Below are 21,053 nucleotides of genomic sequence, written 5' to 3'. Positions count from 1 at the left end.
TATGCCTTCTTCTCTCACTAAGGGGCTTATTTATCTTATTCCTAAGAGCGGGGATAAGACATTGATTGGCCAGTGGAGACCTATCACTGCCTATATTCTTGCTAAGGCAGTGAGCAACAGGTTGCAGCCAATTTTGCAGGATGTTATTCATGATACCGAGAATGGATTCTTACACGGTAGGAGCATCTTTGATAACATTTTCTTGTTTTGGGAGGCCGTCGAATGGGCTAAAGCGAGCAATAAGCCCTTAGCCATTTTGCTCTTGGATTTTGAGAAGGCCTATGATAGAGTGGATTGGGACTTCCTTGAGGGTACTCTTAGTCATATGGTCTTCTCTCAGAGATGGATCAAGGGAGTCATGTATCGTGATGGCCACAGTAGAGTTCTTGCTTGCGGTGATAGAGGAGAGCGGTTTCAGATTTCTCGCTCAGTATGACAGGGCTGCCCATTAGCTCCTTTATTATATATCATAGTTGCAGAGGCCATGAGCATCTTTCTCTGCTCTACTGCTGGTATTTCAGGATTGAGGTTGCCTCTTCGTAGTCATGAGGAGTTGGTTGACTCTGAGTTAGCTGATGACACAGCCTTGTTTTTGGAGGCTTCACATATATGCTTATGTTCCTTCCGGGTAGCACTAGAGGAGTTTTGTTTGGCAGTAGGGGCACTCATTAATTGGCACAAATCTGTTGGTTTTTGGGTTAGTGATTCACCGAGAGTTGATTGGGGTGCAGAGCTTGGTTTTACTTGGATCAGCAAAGGATGCACTGCTAGATATTTGGGATGCCAAGTTGGGATTGTTATTTCTCCTGCACAGCAGTTTGCTCCGGTACTTAAGAGTATCCGGAAGAAGCTCCTCCATTCGAGCTCCAGGAGATTAGATTTAGCCTCCAGAGATTTGGTGGCTAATTAGGTTTTGCTTGCCTCAGCTTGGTTTATTGCCTCTTGTTGGTGCTTCTCTCGTGCGTGCATTGGCCAATTGCAGAGATTGATCCGCAATTTTCTTTGGTTGGGCTTGGATGGCACCTCAGACACTCGTTGCCAGGGTCGCTTGGCTCACAGTTATTCAGCCCAAAAGAGAGGGGGGCTTGAATATTATCGATCCGGATGTTCAGTGCAGGGCGTTGCTTTGCAAACTTCTGGTCAGAGGTTTCCTAGCAGGCACTGAGCCTTGGAAGGATATTTTCTTAGTCTCAGATTTCCAGATGTAAACCCAGGGTCGGGAGAGACTGGATGCCCAGCACACGTTTTTTTGCTCACAGAGGCTAATATTAGGGCACCATCTTCCCCTCTTATTGTTGCAGAGCCATTGTCAGAGCATGGAGAAGCATGAGATATTTTTTGTGATAAAGGCTTCCTAGGTCTTTGGACGAGGCTGACCGACAACCTATTATGTGGAACGAGTTCATTAGGGATGAGGCTGGTCGGCCACTTGGTGTATCTCGTTATATGCAATGGTCAGGATGATGGGAGAGATGCGCATACACAGTTCTTGCTTGGAAGACCTTTAAGAGTCTTCCGGAGGATCAGAGAGTTGCATCCACTCAGCATCTTAGGGGCTCTCGCATTTGTATTGATCAGATTGATGCAGCTATTCCGCATGAGTGGCTTTCTGGGACCTTTCATGGAGACTATCATCCAAGTTGGCTAGGAGTTTTTTCGAGGGTAGGCATACCTCTGCAGGTCATTGCTCTCCCGGGCCAGGAGGATACAGATTGCCTCATTTATTTTATCATGCCTGGTCGGAGATTGAGGAGATGTAGTATGGAGGAGATCATCCCAAATACTACGCCTAGTCCAGTGAGGATTGTTGGTCGCTCGAGGAAGCACTGGTTCATTGACCCTTCTCCTCAGATAGTGACTCATGGCTCTTGGTGTTTGTGGCTATATGGTGGCAGTCCTATCAGATATCTTCAGTGGGATCCAAGAGAGTGGGAGTGGATTGATGCCTTCGATTGATGGTCGCTCGAGAAAGCACTGGTTCATTGACCCTTCTCCTCAGATAGTGACTCATGGCTCTTGGTGTCTGTGGCTATATGGTGGCAGTCCTATCAGATATCTTCACTGGGATCCAAGAGAGTGGGAGTGGGAGTGGATTGATGCCTTCGATCCTTTGAAAAGCCTTCCTTTTTTCAGTTTCACTGTTTGGAATGCCAGGCTTCTCCTCAATAAACAGATGTATAGGATCCCTACTCTCAGGCCTCATTGGGAGAGCTATGATATTTCTCCAGTGATACAGTGCAGATATTGGCATAGACTTTGGCACTCATACAGAAGGAGCCAGATCTCTCATTTCTTTTGGTTATTCTTACATGGTGGTCTCCCCACCAATCAGTGGAGATTAGTTTTTGGTGTAGCACCTTCCTGTCCTAGATGTGCGGCAGATTCTGAGTCCTTACAACATTGTCTATGGGGATGCAACATTGCACAACAGATTTGGGGTCCTGTAGCCCAACTTATGGGCAAATTGAGTGGCCGAGCCATGCATATGACTTGGGGGGCAGTTGCTTGGCTCTCCCAGTCCGGTCCGCAGCTTTTTTATGATGGCAATGGTATAGATTTTGCTTTTTTCATTCGTAGAGGTATTGCCCAGCATGGTTTATTGCAGGATGTTCCTCACTCTGATTATACACCCCCTAGACAGAGGATTGACACCAGTTGGGAGATTATTGCCAGTATTACAGCATGGCAGGTCTGGAGAGCTAGATGCACGGAGGCTATTGAGGGTGTCCACATTTTTGGGTCTCAGTGCATTAGTATTATATGGGGTGATATCATCCACACTCTTATGGCTACTTGGGCTCGCATTCAGGGTCCCTCTCGTTCCGCGCAGGCAAAGCGTGTGATATTTATGCGGGAATGGGACCATGGCATCTTCTTTTCCTCTAGCACCACAAGTCTTACATGGCATCATGATGCTCCTCAGTGGTTGAAATCACCTTACATATTGGGGTGATTCTATTCTTTTCTGGCTTATAGCTGTGATTGTTGTATGTTTTTCTCATACTTAATAGAAGTCTCTTTCTGAAAAAAAAAAACTTGTTTGGATGTCTTTGCATACTTGGTTGGAGGTGGTGGCCAAGCTCCCTAACACTCTTAACTATGCCACACATATAGCATGGGACCTAGGTGGCCAAGATGTGTACTATCCATGTACCTTTGCTCACTCACACTCGTCCGTTGCCAAATCAAAGAAGTAAATAAATGCAAACAAAACAAAAGTTTGAAGGGCATACTAGGACGCACCTTCAGGTAGATACCATCATATGTCGATGGGACAGCCTATGGAACGGTTGAGAGCCCTAGGAGGTTTTGGAATAGGGGGCCCTAATTCTCTTCTTCCCCCCATAAAGGAGTCTTGTCTTTTGAATCAAAAGCGTGGCGTGTTCAAAAATGGCGCCCCTACTCTCTCTCTCTCTCTCTCTCTCTCTCTCCGCGCACACACGCACAGACACACTTTCTATGGACGTTGAGCTACAAAAGAGGGCATTTCTCTACACAGTTAGAGTTCGATGAAGGAAATATGAAGACGGTAATCTCTCTCTCTCTCTCTCTCTCTCTCTCTCTCTCACACACACACACACACACACACACACACACAATAGCTGGAAATAAAAAGGCTCTATTAGCCTGCTGGTTAGAGCTCCGGCCCCTCTACCAGACGACCTGAGATCAAGCCCTAAAGTTTCTCCAAACAATCTTAATGATATTGATTAAGGCGAAACCATTACCCACCAGCAGGGAAGCTCGACAGGCAAAATTGCCCATCTACTTTGATTGAGTAGCCATGATGCCCCTCCCTGCTGACACACGGCCTTGTTCTGTGATGTAGCTGAGACAGGCCCCATGATGGCCCCCTGCTGGATACAGAACCATCCCGGGACGAGCAGCCATGACCTGTGGTGGCATGCAGCCGTGTTCTGTATCCAGCACGTTCCTAATAATTTTAGCGTTTTATTTGTAACTGAAAATTGTTAGGAGAGGTCTTTTTTTTCTTTCTAAGCATGCTGCATATTTATTCCTTTCAAATGGGAAATTTTCCATAATTTATTCAGTGTATGTACAACAGGCTGCTGGCTGCTGGGTTTGTGGAGACTCTTCATGAATACATTCATCAAAGAGCAACAATCTAAACTTGAACGATGGGTGATCTGGAGCAGCAAAATATATGCTCCAAGCCACCCGAAACAGATGCAAACAGAGAGCTCAAAGATACCGTGCTTACTAATCTTAAAGGCAAGGATAAAACCTGTGTAGACATTGGGATGGACAGTGAAGAAGGAAGTCCTTCGCTGCATGCCAGGTCCAACGATGGGAAAAGTAAGAAACACGTGGTGTAATCCTGCACATAAGGGATAATGATTTTGATAATGTGCTGCCATCTTCATGATGATGGGCAGTAGAACTGATCATAGTGTTGGTTGCCATAAACAGAGGGCTTTGAAGAAGAGTTTGTGCCCGAGGGGACTGCAGAGATGACATCAGGTGTTAAACAAGGTAATGGATATAACGAGGATTTCGCAGGAGACCCCTTGGAAGAACAAGATGTAGTATGCCTATCTAGAGAGCCAGTTGCAAAGGTGAGCACGAGTCTTATGTGCATTTTATGTCTGAAAAGGAATTGTTGGGTGCTGCCATGCATGTTGAAATCCATGCGAACTATGCTTGCATTAAAATTATGATGATGCAAACTAGATCATTCAACTGATGTGTTAGCAATGAGGGTGATGAGAAGATTGAAGGCTTCAATGGCTATGCTGTTGTAGGCTCAGTCATGCTGTTACTCCTGCTACGAGTAATCTGTGATGCTCCTGGTCCAGCTGGCATGTCTGTGCAGTCTCTCCCCAGTTCTGTGCTCACTCTGTAAGGGCCCTAAGCTGTGCTCATATTTTTGTGCCTCCATTTGTGCAAGGGTCCCTGAGTGTGCCTTCACCTGTCTAGATCTCTCTTACTCTGGGCCTGTTTCACCGTTTGCTGGTCCTTGTCGTCTTGGCCATTGATGCACTGCTGAATTGTCACATGCTTTCACTATGCGCATATGAGCTCAGTTATGGGACAGATCCTTCACGGCAGTAAAGGCACATCTAAGGGGCAAGGCCACATGCAGTTTTGGAGGCAATTTGGGCATGAAATGACTTGGAAAGTGTGCTGGATTATCCCAGATGTAGAAACATGGGAAGTCGAAGAGCCATGTATAGGCTAGAGTGGCACCTTGTCATAGTTATCTCCGCTGGCCGGTATTTTTGGGGGCCAGCACATTGGGAGGTGGGAGCCCGGTGGGGGATTTGCTGGGGTGGTGGTGGTCGTGCTCGTGATGGTTTGCCTCTTGGTGGTGCGGTGTTGCCTGGTTGTTGTGATGGCTTGGGTTGTGCTTGGATATGGCGATGCTACTATGACCTCTCACATGCAGCACAATGAGATCCCGCAAATGAAGGCAGAGATTTGGACAGGCCTTTTTTTCAAAAGGGGTGGTTGGCTGGTCAGCAGTACTTAGGCAATCAGTGCCAGCTATGATTGCATGCAGGGGGGAGAGGCTGCAGGGCTGCCGCTATACAAGAAGTCCGATTAGTTGCATGTGGTGTGTTATGTGGCGATTAGGAAGTACAACAAGACATGCTTTATCTCATATCATCTTATCTCATCATCATCTAAACTTTGTGCAAGTAGTTTGACACGGTCATTGTAGATCTGTGAGACATACTAGGTAGGAATGCTACATTATTGCAAGGTGTGGATGGTAGGCCCTTGTTGGGATGTGTGGGACCAGCAGGGATTTGATGGTCATGTGTTGATGTCCTTCTTGTCTCTTCCCATAGAGACCATGAATCATGAGTACCACATGTCTCATGCATATGATGGTTGTCCATCTTTTTGAATTTGGCATCCTTCTTCAGTGACACATTCTTCGAGTTATGTGGCTTTGATGCTATTTGGGCATCTTCTGTCTGATGTCGAATCTCATTCTTCGACAGCACATCCTTAACGTTCTCCTTTCTGACCACATTCTTCATCAAGTCTCCTTTCTCATCAATGATGTTGGACTCTTGTTTTTCATCAATGATGGTGGGCACTAGCTTCCTTTGCCATATCCTGTGTCTTGTGTGTAGTAGATTCTTTTGAGGATAATTTCGGGCGCTGTGTCCCATCTTTGTGCATTTGTAGCAATCCCTAGTGTTCCTTTTTGAACACTGATATGCAAAGTGTCCTGGCTCATGACAATTGAAGCATTCAATCTTCTTACAAAATCTTTTCAAGTGTCCGGGCTTATGACAATGATGACAAATCATTGCTTTAGCAAGAGCAGCAAAAGAAGCTTGAAGAGCAAGCCAAGGTGCAGGCAAAACAGCAGGAAGTGCTAAAACAATCAAGCACAAGCACTAAAGATGAAAGAATTTAAATTAGAAGAGCAGGCTATGAATCTCGAAGAGAGAATACAGATTTGTATGCAACTAAAGCAAAGATGTAAGTGCACGATGACGTGCACATGAAGATTGATAAAAAAATCAAGGCTCAAGAGAAGACCTTCACACCAATGAACATCGACATCGACATCGACAAGATTTTCCTTTCTTTTTGTCGAATGGAGCTTTCCATGCTGCAAGTTTCTCTTTTTCTTCAAGTGCTTTTTGAAGTGTGACCACATCTTCTACCTGTTTTTGGATCACTCTCTCTCTGTTTTTAATTGAGACTAGTTTCTCACGTCCTTTGAGTTCTTCATCGATCTTTTACAACGTTGGGGCAACTTGATGATTGTTTAGCAGCGTCTCATACGCTGACAAAGCCAAACAGTTGCCACCCATCCTCATGCACTCAGTTTGCCTTGCTTTGTTGCGCTTCTTTGTTGTACTGATGCTGCCCGTAGCTTCTTGTTTGCTTACTGTCGTCTGCAAATGCTGTGTGTACTCAGTACTGCCGCAACTTGGTTTCTGCGCTCGCTTCTCTTGTGCCTCCTTCGCTTGCTCTACAAGCTTACTCTCTTGCAGCATTTTGTGATCACCTTCGAACGACCTCTGATGGCCCGAACTGCACGCCTGATTTGTTGGCGTCTTCGTTGTTGACAAAACAAGCCAGCTCCTCTCAAAGCCTTGCTAAGGCTTCAAAGCCTTAGTTTAAAAACTCTAAAGCTTTCCTAGAAAGCTTGTCGAACGCCTTTGCATCTCTGATGCTTTCCTCTTGGACAGCAGCACCTATGTTTGCTTTCCTCCTCAAAAGAAGGGCTTCCAGATTTTGAAGCCCCAAAAACTGTGGCTTGCTTCTATGCTGGCTTTTGAAGCCCCAAAAACTTGGTGGCTTGCTTCTATGCCGGCTGGCGCTCTTTGGCAGCCTTATATTAGTTTCAAAAAGCTTTTAAACGCCTCCTTCACAATCGCCTCCAATGACGAGGTCTTCTTATGCTGCCGTCGCTTCTCTTCACCAATCAATCAACGCCTGCAAGCTGGCTCTGATACCAATGTTAACAATACTTGAAGCCCAAAAATTGACTTATTTTATTATTATGCCCTTTTACAATTTAACAGAAATTTGCTTTCCTAAAGCATATGTTATGCTTTAATATCAAAAACTATATATTGTTCTACCTAAATATTTACCTAAGGTTCTAGACCTTGTTCACATGCTCACCAATTTGGATTTGGTATTTCCAACAATCATTTGGCTGAAGGTTGGCTGAAGGTTGTTGGTGCATTGGTCAAACTGAAGGAGGGTACAGGAAAGCCATGAGGAAGATTTGAAAACTGTTGCTGTTTCTCTAAGGGTCCGTGCATTATAACACAGTACCATTACAGTTCCAAACTACCTGTGGTGTGTTGTAGACTGCAGTGGTCTCTTGCACCTCTACTCAAGCTCCAAGGAACCCTCAAGAATCTTGAGGTTCGGCTCCTTGGAGCTTCTTCATGCAGCTCCATGTTTCCTGTACCCTAGAGTTCTTGTATTGTATACGATAGAAGAAATGGCAACATACCATATCCTGATGAGATTGCCACTATTTGAGTCAATGTGATGTACATTTGAAACTGTCTCATGTATCTCTTTACTTGTATCTGTACATGTTCTGACTGCTAATGGCTTCCTTGCCTTCTCGGCACTCATGACCCTCACACGTGTATCTACTAGTAGAAGAATGGTTTATGCTAATGCTGCAACTTGAGTTTTTGAGCATGAATTTTTGATCATCTTCTAGTGCCATGGCTGTAGAGATGTTAAGACCTTTGTTACTGACATTAGGAGGAAGAAAGTCGTGAAAAGGCTGAGCTAAAGGCAGACGAGGAGGTTCCATTAACAAAGCCAAAGGAAGTAACAACACCAAATGCATTCAAAAGACAAATTCGTGCATCCTCATCTTCATCTCGTTTAAAATTTGCATCAAAATGCAGGGCCCAAGACATTTCAGGAGAAAGTTGTCTACAGGAGACACAAAACCCTGGACAAGTGGCCAAGAACAGGAAAAATATCAACAATGCATCATTGCAGAGATCAAACACCATTGGGCCTTCTCGTTCAAAATTCACCATTGCTAGGCCTTTTGCACTTGCCACTGATAGGAGGGCTGGAGGGAGACCTGCGGATAATGATGCTGAACAAAAGAAGGCCGATGGAATCCATGGGCTGGATGGCCCTTCTAAAAGTCAGCCTTCTAAATACCCTCAGGTGAGCTTCATGTGAGGTAGATTATGGTTGCTAGTGCAAATTGTGTATTTTCTATGTTGATCTTAGCCATGTCTTTGGCCACATGAAAGCAAGGATTCAATGCTTTTTTTAAATTATCTTTGTGAGGAGGTTTAGGCACATCAGTGCTCAAGTGTTTTGTCGTGATTTATTGTTTGGTCTGCATCACTGCAGGTCCTACAAAACCTGGGTCGGAATTTTTTTGTAGCAAAGTCACTGCATTCAGAGAGTATCAAGTGAGTTTATCTCATGTCGTACCTGCTTGTGCTCTTGTTTGATTCTTAGTAAGCTTCAATGATGCAAGGGCTCACAATCAATTTATTTTTGATGCTTCCTCTTGGATAGCTTATAACTGAGTTAAATCCATTACCCACCACTTGCACAGTTACAATGGCACTAGATTGGTAGGGTTACATGTCTATAGGATATGCTGGTGTAGGTGGGGTTACAGGTGTTTAGGTGTAGGTAGTGTTACAACATAACATGTAAACACTGTTCAGCACAAATAACTTTACTAGACTTTACTTCTACCATGAAGCTTACTATTCAACTTATTATTCCTATGGAAATGGGTTAGGGCTTCTAGAGATGCATCAGTTAAAATAGTGTCTTGGTTTAGAGGCAGCATAAATCCACAAATGTATCTAAAAAAAAAAGAAAAAGAAAAAGGGAAAAGCTGTATTATAGGAGGAGCCAAAAAAAGAAGGGCCTCAGTTACATAGACCGTATTAAGAACCTGAATATGATAGCTATCTGAGAGGGACCAGTAGAGGCGGGCTAACTCTAAAACCGAGGGGACCAACATAGACAGACATGGCAATCATCCAGAGGCAGGCTAATCTTTTTTAGGCATTGCTGAGCCATAGTAAGGGCTGTGGCATGATGCACCAAATCCATCTCTCTGGAATGATTATAGTTCAAGTGTTCAGCTCTGCTCAGGCGTGCTTCCACAGCTCTTCAATCTTGTTTTGATTGTCCTTGGCCACTCTGATTTGTAACAAATTTATTTGGGACATGAGGTCAGAAGTAAGTACATTCAATGGATTAATGAGCATTGAGGGCACCTTTTAAAACTGCAGCATTTCTAGTAATCCAAATACCCCAAAAACATTAGATCTGATGAGATTACAAGGGGTAGACAACATCCCATGGGTTTCACCTAGAAGGATTTCCTTCCAACTAGGGCTGTAGTTGTGAACAGGTTGAATCAGGGAGTAGGCAAACTCCCTAGCTCTTTAGTGGCTTTGCATGCTATGAACAGATGATGAATAGATTCAACTTCCTTATGGCATCTTTTACATATCCCATCAGAGATGCCAAACTGCAGGGCTCTAGAACCAGACCAGACTGCATGATTGCATGATTAACAATAACAAGCAACTCTTTTTTTTCAGTTATGACTTTGTTCTAGAGCTATGTTGTCTCGGCGGATTACAAACACTGTGAAATTAGCATATTGAACAACTGTTAACAAGCAATGTTTAGACAGTCACAAAAAAACAATCATGTTTACGAAGACAAGGATTGCAAACATATTGCCTCAGAATGAATCCCTCTTCTCTATAACAGATTGTGCTTTGTGCTTACATAGTTACATCAGTTAGGATATGAAAAGATAATACCCATTCAGTTATGGTTGTTGATATCTAAAGATAATGCTACGACTAAGGTAACTAAAGTATAAACTGAAATATAACTACTAAGCATTATTTCCTAAACTAACACTTGGCACACCTGGTGGATTGTCCGATCCACGGGCAAAAGGCGGACCCATTGAGATGCGAGATGGAAATTGCGGATAAGAAATAATATATCCGGGTGCTAATATTTCCTGATATGATATGCTTGTATAACCTAATCCAGATATGTTGTCTGGATGCTTGATTTGTGCTTCTATGACATGTTTGTCAGGTAAACTGTTGAATACATTGGATACTGCTTCTGGAGATAAGCTTTGAATGCCTCCGGCTCTGAATTCCTCTAGCCATATAGTCAAGAAATTGCATCACAACCTTGTGTGCATGTGCGAGGTCCACCAGGAGCCGGAGCAGAAACAAGACGATTTCTTGATCCGGATGACTCTGTAGCAGGAGGACATTGGTTCAGGGGCGAAACATCTTTGTTGAAGTGTTGAATAATGCCCCTGACTGTATTCTAGTTTGGTGGTAACTCTAAATTATGCTGAACAAAATCTCAACAGAGTATTGGATAAAATTGCAGCATCTCTCCATTTCTCTTTCTAGTACTTTCACAGAATTGAGCAGTTCTTTAGATTTCTTTATCAATACATGTTCACTATCTTTGTAATGCTTCACCTCCTCCTCATGATCTGTTTCTTTCTGACGCATGAATTCTTCATATTCATCAAGCTTCTTTGTGGCAGCACAGAGCTCTGCAATGGATTGAGCTTTTTTTTAAAAGAAGTTGAATCTTTTCAGCTTCACTATTTTGCTTTTCAATCATTTCTGCCTGACTCTTTTCTAGCTGCTGATTTGACATTTTAAGAGCTAGGTTTTCATCAGTAAGCTCTTTTACTCTGTTTGAGTAAACAATCGCTTGCTTTCTAAGAATCTTCAGTTCCTTTAAATGCTTCACTTGGTTACCTTTATTTGAAGTGGTGGGTGTAGCTGAACTTGTGTTGGAGCCAGTTGGGTTTAAGGTATCACGAATAACATTTGGATTTTGGGTGGACCCACCTGTGCCATCGTCACCGGATCCATCTTCTGGATTCTGCGTTTTCAAGGCATCTGGTTTGAAGGTTTAAACCATAATCAATTTAAACTATTCAATATGCCCTGCATAAAGAGTTTCCATGAGACTTCATAGCTATTAACCAATGTGCAGTTGAAAACTCATGTACCTTATTTAACATGTGGAAGCTTTAGGGGAGATTGGTAACTTCAATGCTCAGAAATCAGCACACGTTTCATGACGGCAAATAACGCACAAAACTGAATATAGATGTGCAGAAAAATAGAGAGAGAGAGAGAGAGAGAGAGAAGAGGACATAGTATTGGGTCCCGAATACCCTTTGTAGGGCCCCCACCACGGATGGTGTATTTGCTTTTATTAGAATGATGCAAAATCTGAAATAAAAGACTGAACCTGAACCTTCTTAGCTGAGATAGTCTTTGCCCTTGACCTTCAATCCTTCACCCTTGCGTTAGCTTCTCCCTTGTCTGTCCTGGCCCTTGAGTAGCTTCAGCACCTTGTGAATTATGAGATAGACAGGACTGGTTTATGCACTGGGTATTTATACCCCTACTAGATGCTGGTCGGCTGGTTACACCAGGCCGGTTTGCTGAAAGTAGCCCCATGACCTGCTCCAGTAGCATTAAATATTGGAAAAACCCACGCTTTCACACCTACAGCCTGGCCACTTGCGCATGCTGCTGGCCAGCCTTATGGGCTCTGGCTGCCTGCAGTCCTGGTTGCCCTATGGGCTAGCCAACTGTCTGGGCTGGCCCAAAGGCTAGTCGGCTGCCTGGCCAAGCCCTCTTGGGCTGGCCGACAGCCTGCCCAGCCCCTCCTTGGGCTGGTGGGCAAGGGCCATGGGCCCCTTGGGGTGGCCTAAGGCCTACCCCTTGCCCAAACATGGGGTATAATACCCCTTTTTGGGGTAGCCGTAATGGATGCCCCCTTCTACATGCAACCTACACAGCTGTCTGGCATTTGGTCACAGAGCAAACACACAAAGCAATTGACATCATTCCAAAGGGAAACTCACATCGCGGATTGGCACTGTTTCATGTGCAAGACAATGCACACTTGACCTTGGACGCGTGTGCAGGACAATGCATACTTGACCTCGGACAAATGGAGTGGAACCTTGGCTTGACTTGTGTCGGATTGGGCTCACATGGGACCGGTTTTCCACCCTAGGTCTTGTACCTTCTTGTTCAGATATGTCTACGTGGCATCCAAGTGCGGGATGCACGTGATATCCCCCTTTTGCTTAACTTGACGGAAGTTGCATAGCCTCCAAATAATTTGTCAATAAAGCCAGATAGTCGTCGAAGAACTCTTTGTCAAGCTATACCGCTTCGTGGGTCCCTCGGTCTTGAAACTTTGTGGAGAACTGTTTGTGCTTTCGGCTCGAGTCATACTTGAAGCGGTGCAAAAGAATCTGTTTTGAAACCATCACTTCAGCTTCATCAATGATATCTGATTCTGCTTCATCTTTCGCTTCTGAAGGGATCGGACTTGCATATGGTTTTAACCAATTGACATGGAACACATCGTGCATAGTTCAACTCGGAGGTAGCTTCAACTTCATTGAAACCTCGTTAATCTTTCTTTGGATGGGAAAAGGTTCGAAGCTCATGAATGACAACTTTGGGCAATGCTTGCCCACGTGTTTCAACCTTTGCTTCATAATCCGAAGATACACCCAATCACCTTCCGAAAACTTCATATCCCTTCGGTCTTTGTTGGCTTATCAAGTGTAGGCCTCTTGCGCTTTAGCCAGCCTGTCCTTTATTGACTCCAAAATCTCCTGGTAAGACTTCGTCAATTTGTTCGCTTCAAGTATTGAAGACGAGGTTTTGGTCAAGAGCGACTAGAATGGTCTTCCAAACACTGCTTCATATGGAGTCCTCCTAATAGCTGAAGAAAAAGAATAATTCAGAATAGCTTGAACTAAAGGTAAATAAGATTCCCACTTACCTTGCTGATCGTGGACATAACACTTCAGCACATCAAAGGCCAATTGGTTGCAGATTTTTGTCTGGCCGTCTCTCTGTGGGTGAAATGCGCTGGAAAAATTCAATTTAGTACCAAAGTTATCAAACAATGTCCTTCAAAAATGATTGGTAAACTTGGCATCTCGGTTTGGCACTATGGTCCTAGGGATCCCGCCAATTGGGTACCAATGTCGAATGAACAAATGGGCAACATCTTTGGCGATCACATTGGCTCTCTATGAAATAAGCATAACAAATTTACTAAATCTATCAATTGTAGTCAAGCATTGAATATTATGCATATCCTGATTGGGAGGTAGATTCGTGACAAAATCCATTGAAATATCTTGGAAAGGTTCTTCAAGAATTGGTAAGGGTTGTAACAACCCTATCTTCTTCCCACGAGGAGCTTTCACCTTTTGACAAATATCACAGTGTTGTACATATGAAAACACATCTCGCCTCATCTTTGGCCAATAGTATTGCCGTTCTAATTTCTCCAAGGTCGAATTCATGTCCCTATGACCACCAGTAATGGCGTCATGGGCATCATGGAGAAGAGTTGCCCTGAACGACTTCATGATACATAGTCGACCTTTGTAAAAAAGCTAACCATCGCGTATCAAAAAGTGGCATGGTCTTGTGGCATCCAATGCCTGTTCCCATTGTATACCGAATTCCTTGGAATCCACATACGTGTTCTTCATGTCATCTAGTCCCGCACCAACAAGGTCGAGTCTAGTAGTCTGAATCAAAGTCACCTGTCCCTTCTGGCTCAAAGCATCGGCCACTGGATTGACCTTTCTTGGAAGGTACTCAATCATACAACCAAATTGTTGGAATATCTAGCTCCAACGGTGGTGTCGGTCACTCCACTGTGTACTTGGCATTGTCTGAATCGAGCATAATGCGTGATGGTCAGTACGAACCTCAAAGTCACGGCCATAAAGAAAATGTTTCCAGTGTTTCAAGGCTTGTATAACTACGAGGAGTTCTCGATCGTAGACCGAGTAATTCTTTTTTGCGGGCAGTAACTTATGAGACATGTAATCTACTGGATGCCATTTCTGTTGTAATACATCTCCAATTGCGATACTACACGCATCGGTGATCACTTGGAATGGCTCGTCCCATGAGGCAAGTGCTAAACAAGGAGCTTTTGATAAAGCCACCTTGAGGTTCTTGAATGCCAAGAACATTACATATGCCGTTGCCCAGTATACTATGAGATCCACGAGAGGTTTCATTGTCTATTTCGTGAGGGATTCGGTCCACTCTCCAGGATCATTGACTTCCAAGACTAGCGTTGCTTGGGCCTCTTCTTGCTTGAGCTCTGCAGACATAGGGACACCTTCTCGAGACACAGGCCCTAGCCACCCCGCCCCCTCCCTCAGCAGCCAACCATCACCAGTTTCTATCGGACCCAGGAGGTGGAGGACACCGACATAGTGGATCGTGTGGACCCTCCACGAGCTGCTCTGGACCTACCTCGCCCGAGAGGAATTACCTTGGACCGAGCCTCTGCACTCTAGCGTGCCCGATGCCCTCGACCCCCTCGCCGGCCACAATCACCTCATCAGCTCCAGATCCAGGACATGCTCCACCGCCATCGAAGCTACCTTTCCACGTGACATAGCTGAGGGAGACCTCTCGGCCATACTCGTCAGTCCCATGCTTGACATTTTGGAGAGTGGTATACCATCTACTTGGAGCTGATGTTGCTCCCATGTTTTTATGTTCTTAGTATTCCATGATGAGTTTGTTAGTAGAAGTCATCTCTTGTCTATACCTATACACCAGGGCCTCTGTTGTGGGTGTGCCCGCTCTTATTAGGTGTTTTCTCATTTTTCCCCACTCCGTATTTTTTCCCATTTTTTCCTATTTTTCTATGGCTTGGGTGGTTGCCCTGTGGTGGCTGGAGTACAGAGATGTTGGCCGATTGATGCTTCTGGTCCACGGCTACACCTATGAGCTGGCCGACTTGATTTAGCTGGCCGACTAGGTGCTTTCAGCAAGTCGTGGAAATACAGGTCCTGTCGGTTGTCCTTGAAGCAGGCCGACTGCTTCTTTGGGGCCGTATAAAATGGCCCCATAGCCCCTTGCCATATTCATCTTGTATTTTTTGGGATCTTGTGTATATAGAGCAGAGTTACATGCCTCTCTCTCTCTCTCCTTCTCTTGTGCTATCTATTTTCTGCACTTTCTTGCTCTAGTGTTCTCAGATTTGGTTATCATCTCCGTTGCATATTCTGACATGGTATCAAAGCCCTAGGCTCTTGGTAGATCTTGGGAGTTGTGTGAGCAAGAGGGGGATTGTTGTGTTGCTGATTGGTGGATTGTTCGGGACTGTTTGGGAAGAGGAGAAGCAAGAGGACGGTGGGCTGATTTGTTGGACAGCCACTTGCAGGTGTAAGTTTTTTTTTTCCCACCCACTCACCCTTTTCAATTACATCTCCGCAATGGCAGATTTATTAGAGATGGTTGAGAAGCATGTGAAGATCACAACACTCCACACGTTCTCGGTGGGCCGTCAGTTGGACGGAACAACTATGGCATATAGAAGGTTATGATGGAATCTGTTCTGGAGTCATATGACCTTGCTGATTTCATCGATGTTGGGGTTCCATGGCCGGAAGCAGAGAGGAAGGGGAGTTACCGTCAACCAAAAAGGACCGTGAGGCACATGCACAGTTGTGGGATCGTGTCAACGCTAGGGTCCGTTTATTTGTCTTTCTCAACTCCACATTGCAGGTAATCAATCATGTAAAGCATATGACGTTGGCCAGAGACATATGGCAGTACTTGGCTTCTCTTTATAACTTGGTATCGCCCATGAAGAGGATTTTCTTGGAAGTACAGATGTGGGTTATGAACCTTGCAAAGTCGTCGACGATGCGAGAGCATATTAACATGGTGCAGGCCCTTCAGGAGGAAGTCCTTCAGGTTGGGAAGGAGATATCATCAGAAGATATGGCCATCACTTTGCTGTCCCACTTGCCTTCTCAGTATTCCGCTTTCTACTCTTCTTTGATTACCAGTGGTAGGCTCAGTACCATTACATGGGAGGAGCTTGTGCCCATGGTCTTGGACCAGGAGGAACGATTCACGAACCCTCCTCAGTGTGGAGGTTCGGAGGCCTTAATTGGCCAACGGTCGAAAGGCCGGAATAACAACAAGGGCAAAGGGAAGGCTTCATCGAAGAAGTCTTTTGAGAAGAAGCCTGACCGAGAGAAATTGAAGGCCAAGCGAACCTGCAACCATTGTGGCGAGAAAGGCCACTATTGGAGGAAGTGTCAGCGGCAAGGTGGTTCCAAACGTTATGTACTGTACGGATCCGTACGTACTGTACGTTGTTTGGTACGGAAAAAAATTTTAAGGTACGTAAAAATACGTACCATTGGTAAAAATACATAAAATCTCAGAAATTTCAGCCACCTACATAAAATTTCAGTCCATGTCCACATTGACATATAAAACTTTCGAAATAGAGACACAACAAGGTCAAAAACCTACTAATTCAAAAGTGAGAAATTAGAATCACAAGTCAATGCATGATTGCTTTGACAAATTCAATGCACAATGCCATACAATTTCAATCAGGATTCAGCAATCATGCAATGCATAATATTTAGTGGGCAGCTCAGCTGAGAGAGAGAGAGAGAGAGAGAGAGAGAGAGAGAGAGAGAGAGAGAGAGACTTGAAGGAGAGAGAGGCTGAGAGCTCTATGCATGGTCCACAGAGGGTGGGCTAAGGCTATGAGAGAGAGAGAGAGAGAGAGAGAGAGAGAGAGAGAGAGAGAGAGAGAGAGAGAGAGAGTTATGTTGTTGCCTTGGGGGCCTGAGCAAGGGTGGGTGGGTGGGTGGGGAAAAGGGTGCGAGACCAGGCGAACACAAAAGATGAGCAAGGGTGGGTGGGGAAAAGGGCGAAGCGAAAGGAAGGCGGCGGCGACAGTAGCGAAGGCAACAGTAGCGAGAAGAGAGAGAGAGAGAGAGAGAGAGAGAGAGAGAGAGAGAGAGAGAGAGAGAGAGAGAGAGAGAGAGAGAGAGAGAGAGAGAGAGAGTAGAGGCCCTTACCGGAAGGTGTGCGCCGTACGGAGTCCAGACGCTATCGCAGGCGAAACCCAAAAAAAAAAAACGTTTATCGCAGGCGAACGTTTATCTTGCACGCAAGCAAAGCAAAGCAAAGCAAAAAAAAAAAAGGGCGTACGGATCGATCCGTACGTACGGATCCTCGTATGGTACGGGTGTACGGTACGGATTGGATCCGTACGTACGTTTTGATCCAACCTTGGTCAGCGGACCGGGAAGAGTGCTGATTCTTCAGCCTCAGATGCAAAGACTCCGGCATTTGTTCACTTAGAGATGATGGACTTAGATGCTTCATCGTCTTTGAGCGAGGAGGCAGTTGGCTTCACGTCAAAGGATACCCGGGAGTGGATTCTTTGATAGTGGTGCTTCCAGGCACATGACTCCTTTCCGTGACTTTTTTTGGGATCTCAAACGGCAGTCAGGTCGTATCTTCATTGGCGACAACTCCACTATTCCGATTCACAGTGAGGGCCGGATGGAGATTATTCCGGACGACGAGGGGGGTAAGCATTCCTCCCGTGTTCTTTACGTCCGTGCTCTTGGTTTTCATCTTTTGTTAGTGCATGAAGTATGCAAGACTGGCTTTAGGGTGGAATTTGAGGAGCATTCAGTTGCTCTACGAGACCGTGAGACTGGCCAGGTTGTTTGGGAAGGCGGTGTGGAGAATGGTATCTACAAGCTCTCCATACTCTCCTCATCGACAGGTTCTCAGGTCGGAGATCTGTGGCACTTTCGGTTTGGCCACTTAAATGTGGATGCATTGCAGCGAGCTTTTCGGGACCAGATGGTGGTTGGCTTGCCAGATGTTGGTAGCAGGCAAGGATGTTGCAGTTCTTGCATACGTGGTAAGCAGCACAAGGAATCCTTTCCGAAGCAGGCTTCCAGGCGGGCTTCAAAACCATTGGAGTTGATTCACGCTGACTTGTGTGGACCTCAGCAGCAGCAGACACCATCATTGGGAGGTTCTCTATATTTCATGCTGCTTGTTGATGATTGTTCTAGATTCACATGGGTTTATTTTCTTTCACAAAAGGACCAAGCTTTTGCACGGTTCAAGGATTGGCATGTGATGGTGGAGAAAGAGTTTGGATTGCAGGTAAAGACTCTCAAGGCTGACAAAGGAGGTGAATTCTCTTCGAATGCTTTCGTCAGATTTTGTGCAGATCATGGCATCAAGTGAGAACTGGCCAATACAGGATCGCCTTCATAGAATGGAGTTGTAGAACGCAAAAACTGGACTGTGGTGGAGATGGCAAGGACGATGTTGGAGCATCGTGATCTTCCTCGTCCACTATGGGGAGAGGCTATGGCGATGGTTGTCCATACCCTCAACTGGTCTCCAATGACTTCAGTACCTAATATGACTCCTTTTGAGGCATACTTTGGCTGGAAACCTGATGTCTCCCACTTCCGTGTGTTTGGGAGCGATGCGTATGTACATATTCCGAAGAAGCAAAGGGGGAAGCTTGACTCCAAGTCTTGTAAGCTTATCTTTGTGGAGTATAATTCTCTTTCCAAGGGATACAGATTGTATGATCCAGAGAGGAATGAGATTATTGTCAGCCGGGATGTGGTCTTTGATGAGCATGTTCCAGTATCTACTGTCCAGGAGTCGCCACTTCTTGGAGACCCAGAGGAGTCTGATGATGATTCCGAGTCCATTGTTCCAGCTGGACAACCACAGTCAGTACAGGAGGTTGAGCCTGTAGTTGGAGTTGAGCCCTTGCAGCAGCAGGAGGCTCCGCGTTCTGTTCGAGTACCCAGGTGGTTGATAGACACCCTTTGGGAGTCAGGTGTCACGGAGCTTCCCTCCGAGTGGACCACAGAGGACGGCCCTCGAAGATCGCACAGAGTCCGAGACAAAAGTCATTCAACAAAGCTCCTTCAGGTAAACTATGCTTTGATGTCTCGTATCATGCGGGACAAGGAGCCCACTTCCGTGAAGGAAGCCCTTTCACAGGATACTTGGAGGAAAGCCATGTAGGTGGAACTTGATGCCATCGAGAAGAACAACACATGGGAGTTGGTACCGAGGCCGTCAAAACGGTTAGTCATTGGTGTCAAATGGGTCTTTAAGACCAAATATGTGTCAGATGGGTCTGTGGACAAACACAAAGCCAAGCTCATGGCTAAGGGTTATGCTCAGCTGGCCAGGCATCGACTATGAGGATACCTTTGCACCGATAGCGAGGATGACCACAATTCAGACCGTTCTTGCCTTTTCTTGTTCTTAGAGGTGGCCTGTGTATCAAATGGATGTAAAATCTGCATTCCTTAATGGTGACCTGCAAGAGGAGGTGTATGTTGAGCAGCCTCTAGGCTTTGTTGTTCTAGGATCAGAAGGGATGGTTTATAGGTTACGTAAGGCCTTGTATGGTCTTAAACAGGCTCCCAGGGCTTGGAATCAAAAGATTGATTCCTTCTTTCATCGGACTAGTTTTCAGAGATCGGTTGGAATCAAAAGATTGATTCCTTCTTTCATCGGACTAGTTTTCAGAGATCGGTTGGAATCAAAAGATTGATTCCTTCTTTCATGGGACTAGTTTTCAAAGATCGGTTGCAGATCCCAACCTGTATCTCTTTCGGGAACGTGGCATGGTTACGATTATCATCCTTTATGTGGATGATCTCATTCTCACCGGCGGTCATGTGGAGCACATTGGCGTGACAAAGGTTGCCTTGTCAGAGGAGTTTGAGATGATCGACCTAGGCTTACTCCACTTCTTTTTGGGATTGGAGATCTGGTAGACCCAAAGGGGGGTTTCGTCTCTTAGCAAGCGGTATGTTCATGAGTTCCTTGAGGCCTTTGGGATTGAGAACTGCAAGCCTATCGCCGATGGACTCGAATACAAAGTTAACTGTTAATGATCCTTGTGAGCCAGTTGATGCCTTGCAGTATCGGAAGCTGGTTGGTTCATTGATCTGGTCGCTAAACACCAGATTGGACTTGAGCTTTTCTGTGGGGTTGTTGAGCTCATTTATGCAGACGCCATTGAAGTCTCATTGGGACGCAGGATTGTGGATCTTGTGGTATCTGCAGCATATGAAGGATCTTGGACTCTTCTACACAGGAGGGGGATTGATGGATGGAGTCTGACTCCAAGGTTGGAGTGACTCAGATTGGGGAGGAGATCCAGACACGAGGAGATCTACTTCAGGTTACAGTTTTACCCTTGGTTGAGGAGCAGTAAGAGGCAGCCAACTATTGCCTTATCTTTGACAGAGGCAGAGTACCTGGCTGCTTGTGGTGCTGCTTGCGAGGTGGTGTGGTTGCGGAGGTTGCTTGGCGAGATTGGGTTTCCACAGAAGGAGCCCACAATCATCCAATGTGATAACCAGAGTTGTATAGCTATTGCACGGAACCCAATCTTCCATGCCCGGACCAAGCACATTGACATACAGTATCACTTTGTACGTGAGAAGATCTTGGCTGGTGACATCTTGCTACTTTATTGTTCGACGGAGGACAATGCGCGGACCTCTTCACGAAGTCTCTACCTCAGGCTATGCTCAAGCGGCACTCGAGCTCCTTGGGATTGGTTTCACAGCCAGGCGCTGAGAGGGGGTGTTAGAAGTCATCTCATGTCTATACCTATACACCAGGGCCTCTGTTGTGGGTGTG

General features: G+C 45.4%; 1 protein-coding gene across 4 annotated transcripts in view; it reads left to right on the top strand.

Annotated features, from left to right (window-relative positions):
* The first annotated feature begins 3,288 nt into the window (after positions 1–3,288).
* The window catches only part of LOC147638310 (uncharacterized), a 71,437-nt gene continuing 53,672 nt past the window's right edge, over positions 3,289–21,053 (top strand). For 2 of the 4 annotated variants that reach the window (XM_086798241.1, XM_086798239.1), the window contains exons 1-5: positions 3,289–3,529; positions 4,067–4,317; positions 4,432–4,577; positions 8,221–8,643; positions 8,836–8,897. In XM_086798241.1, the coding sequence (XP_086654367.1) occupies positions 4,140–4,317; positions 4,432–4,577; positions 8,221–8,643; positions 8,836–8,897 (809 nt within the window). In that variant the 5' untranslated portion in view covers positions 3,289–3,529; positions 4,067–4,139. Of the gene's footprint in view, positions 3,530–3,829; positions 3,920–4,066; positions 4,318–4,431; positions 4,578–8,220; positions 8,644–8,835; positions 8,898–21,053 lie in introns of all 4 variants that reach the window. The other 2 variants (XM_086798240.1, XM_086798242.1) reach the window with 2 other exon arrangements.

Source organism: Cibotium barometz, chromosome 5 (genome assembly GCF_041138505.1).
Source record: "Cibotium barometz isolate CiBa-2024 chromosome 5, ASM4113850v1, whole genome shotgun sequence".
Classification (NCBI taxonomy): domain Eukaryota; kingdom Viridiplantae; phylum Streptophyta; class Polypodiopsida; order Cyatheales; family Cibotiaceae; genus Cibotium; species Cibotium barometz.
The sequence above is the reverse complement of the archived record's forward strand: the minus strand, read 5'-3'. Positions and strand labels throughout refer to the sequence as shown.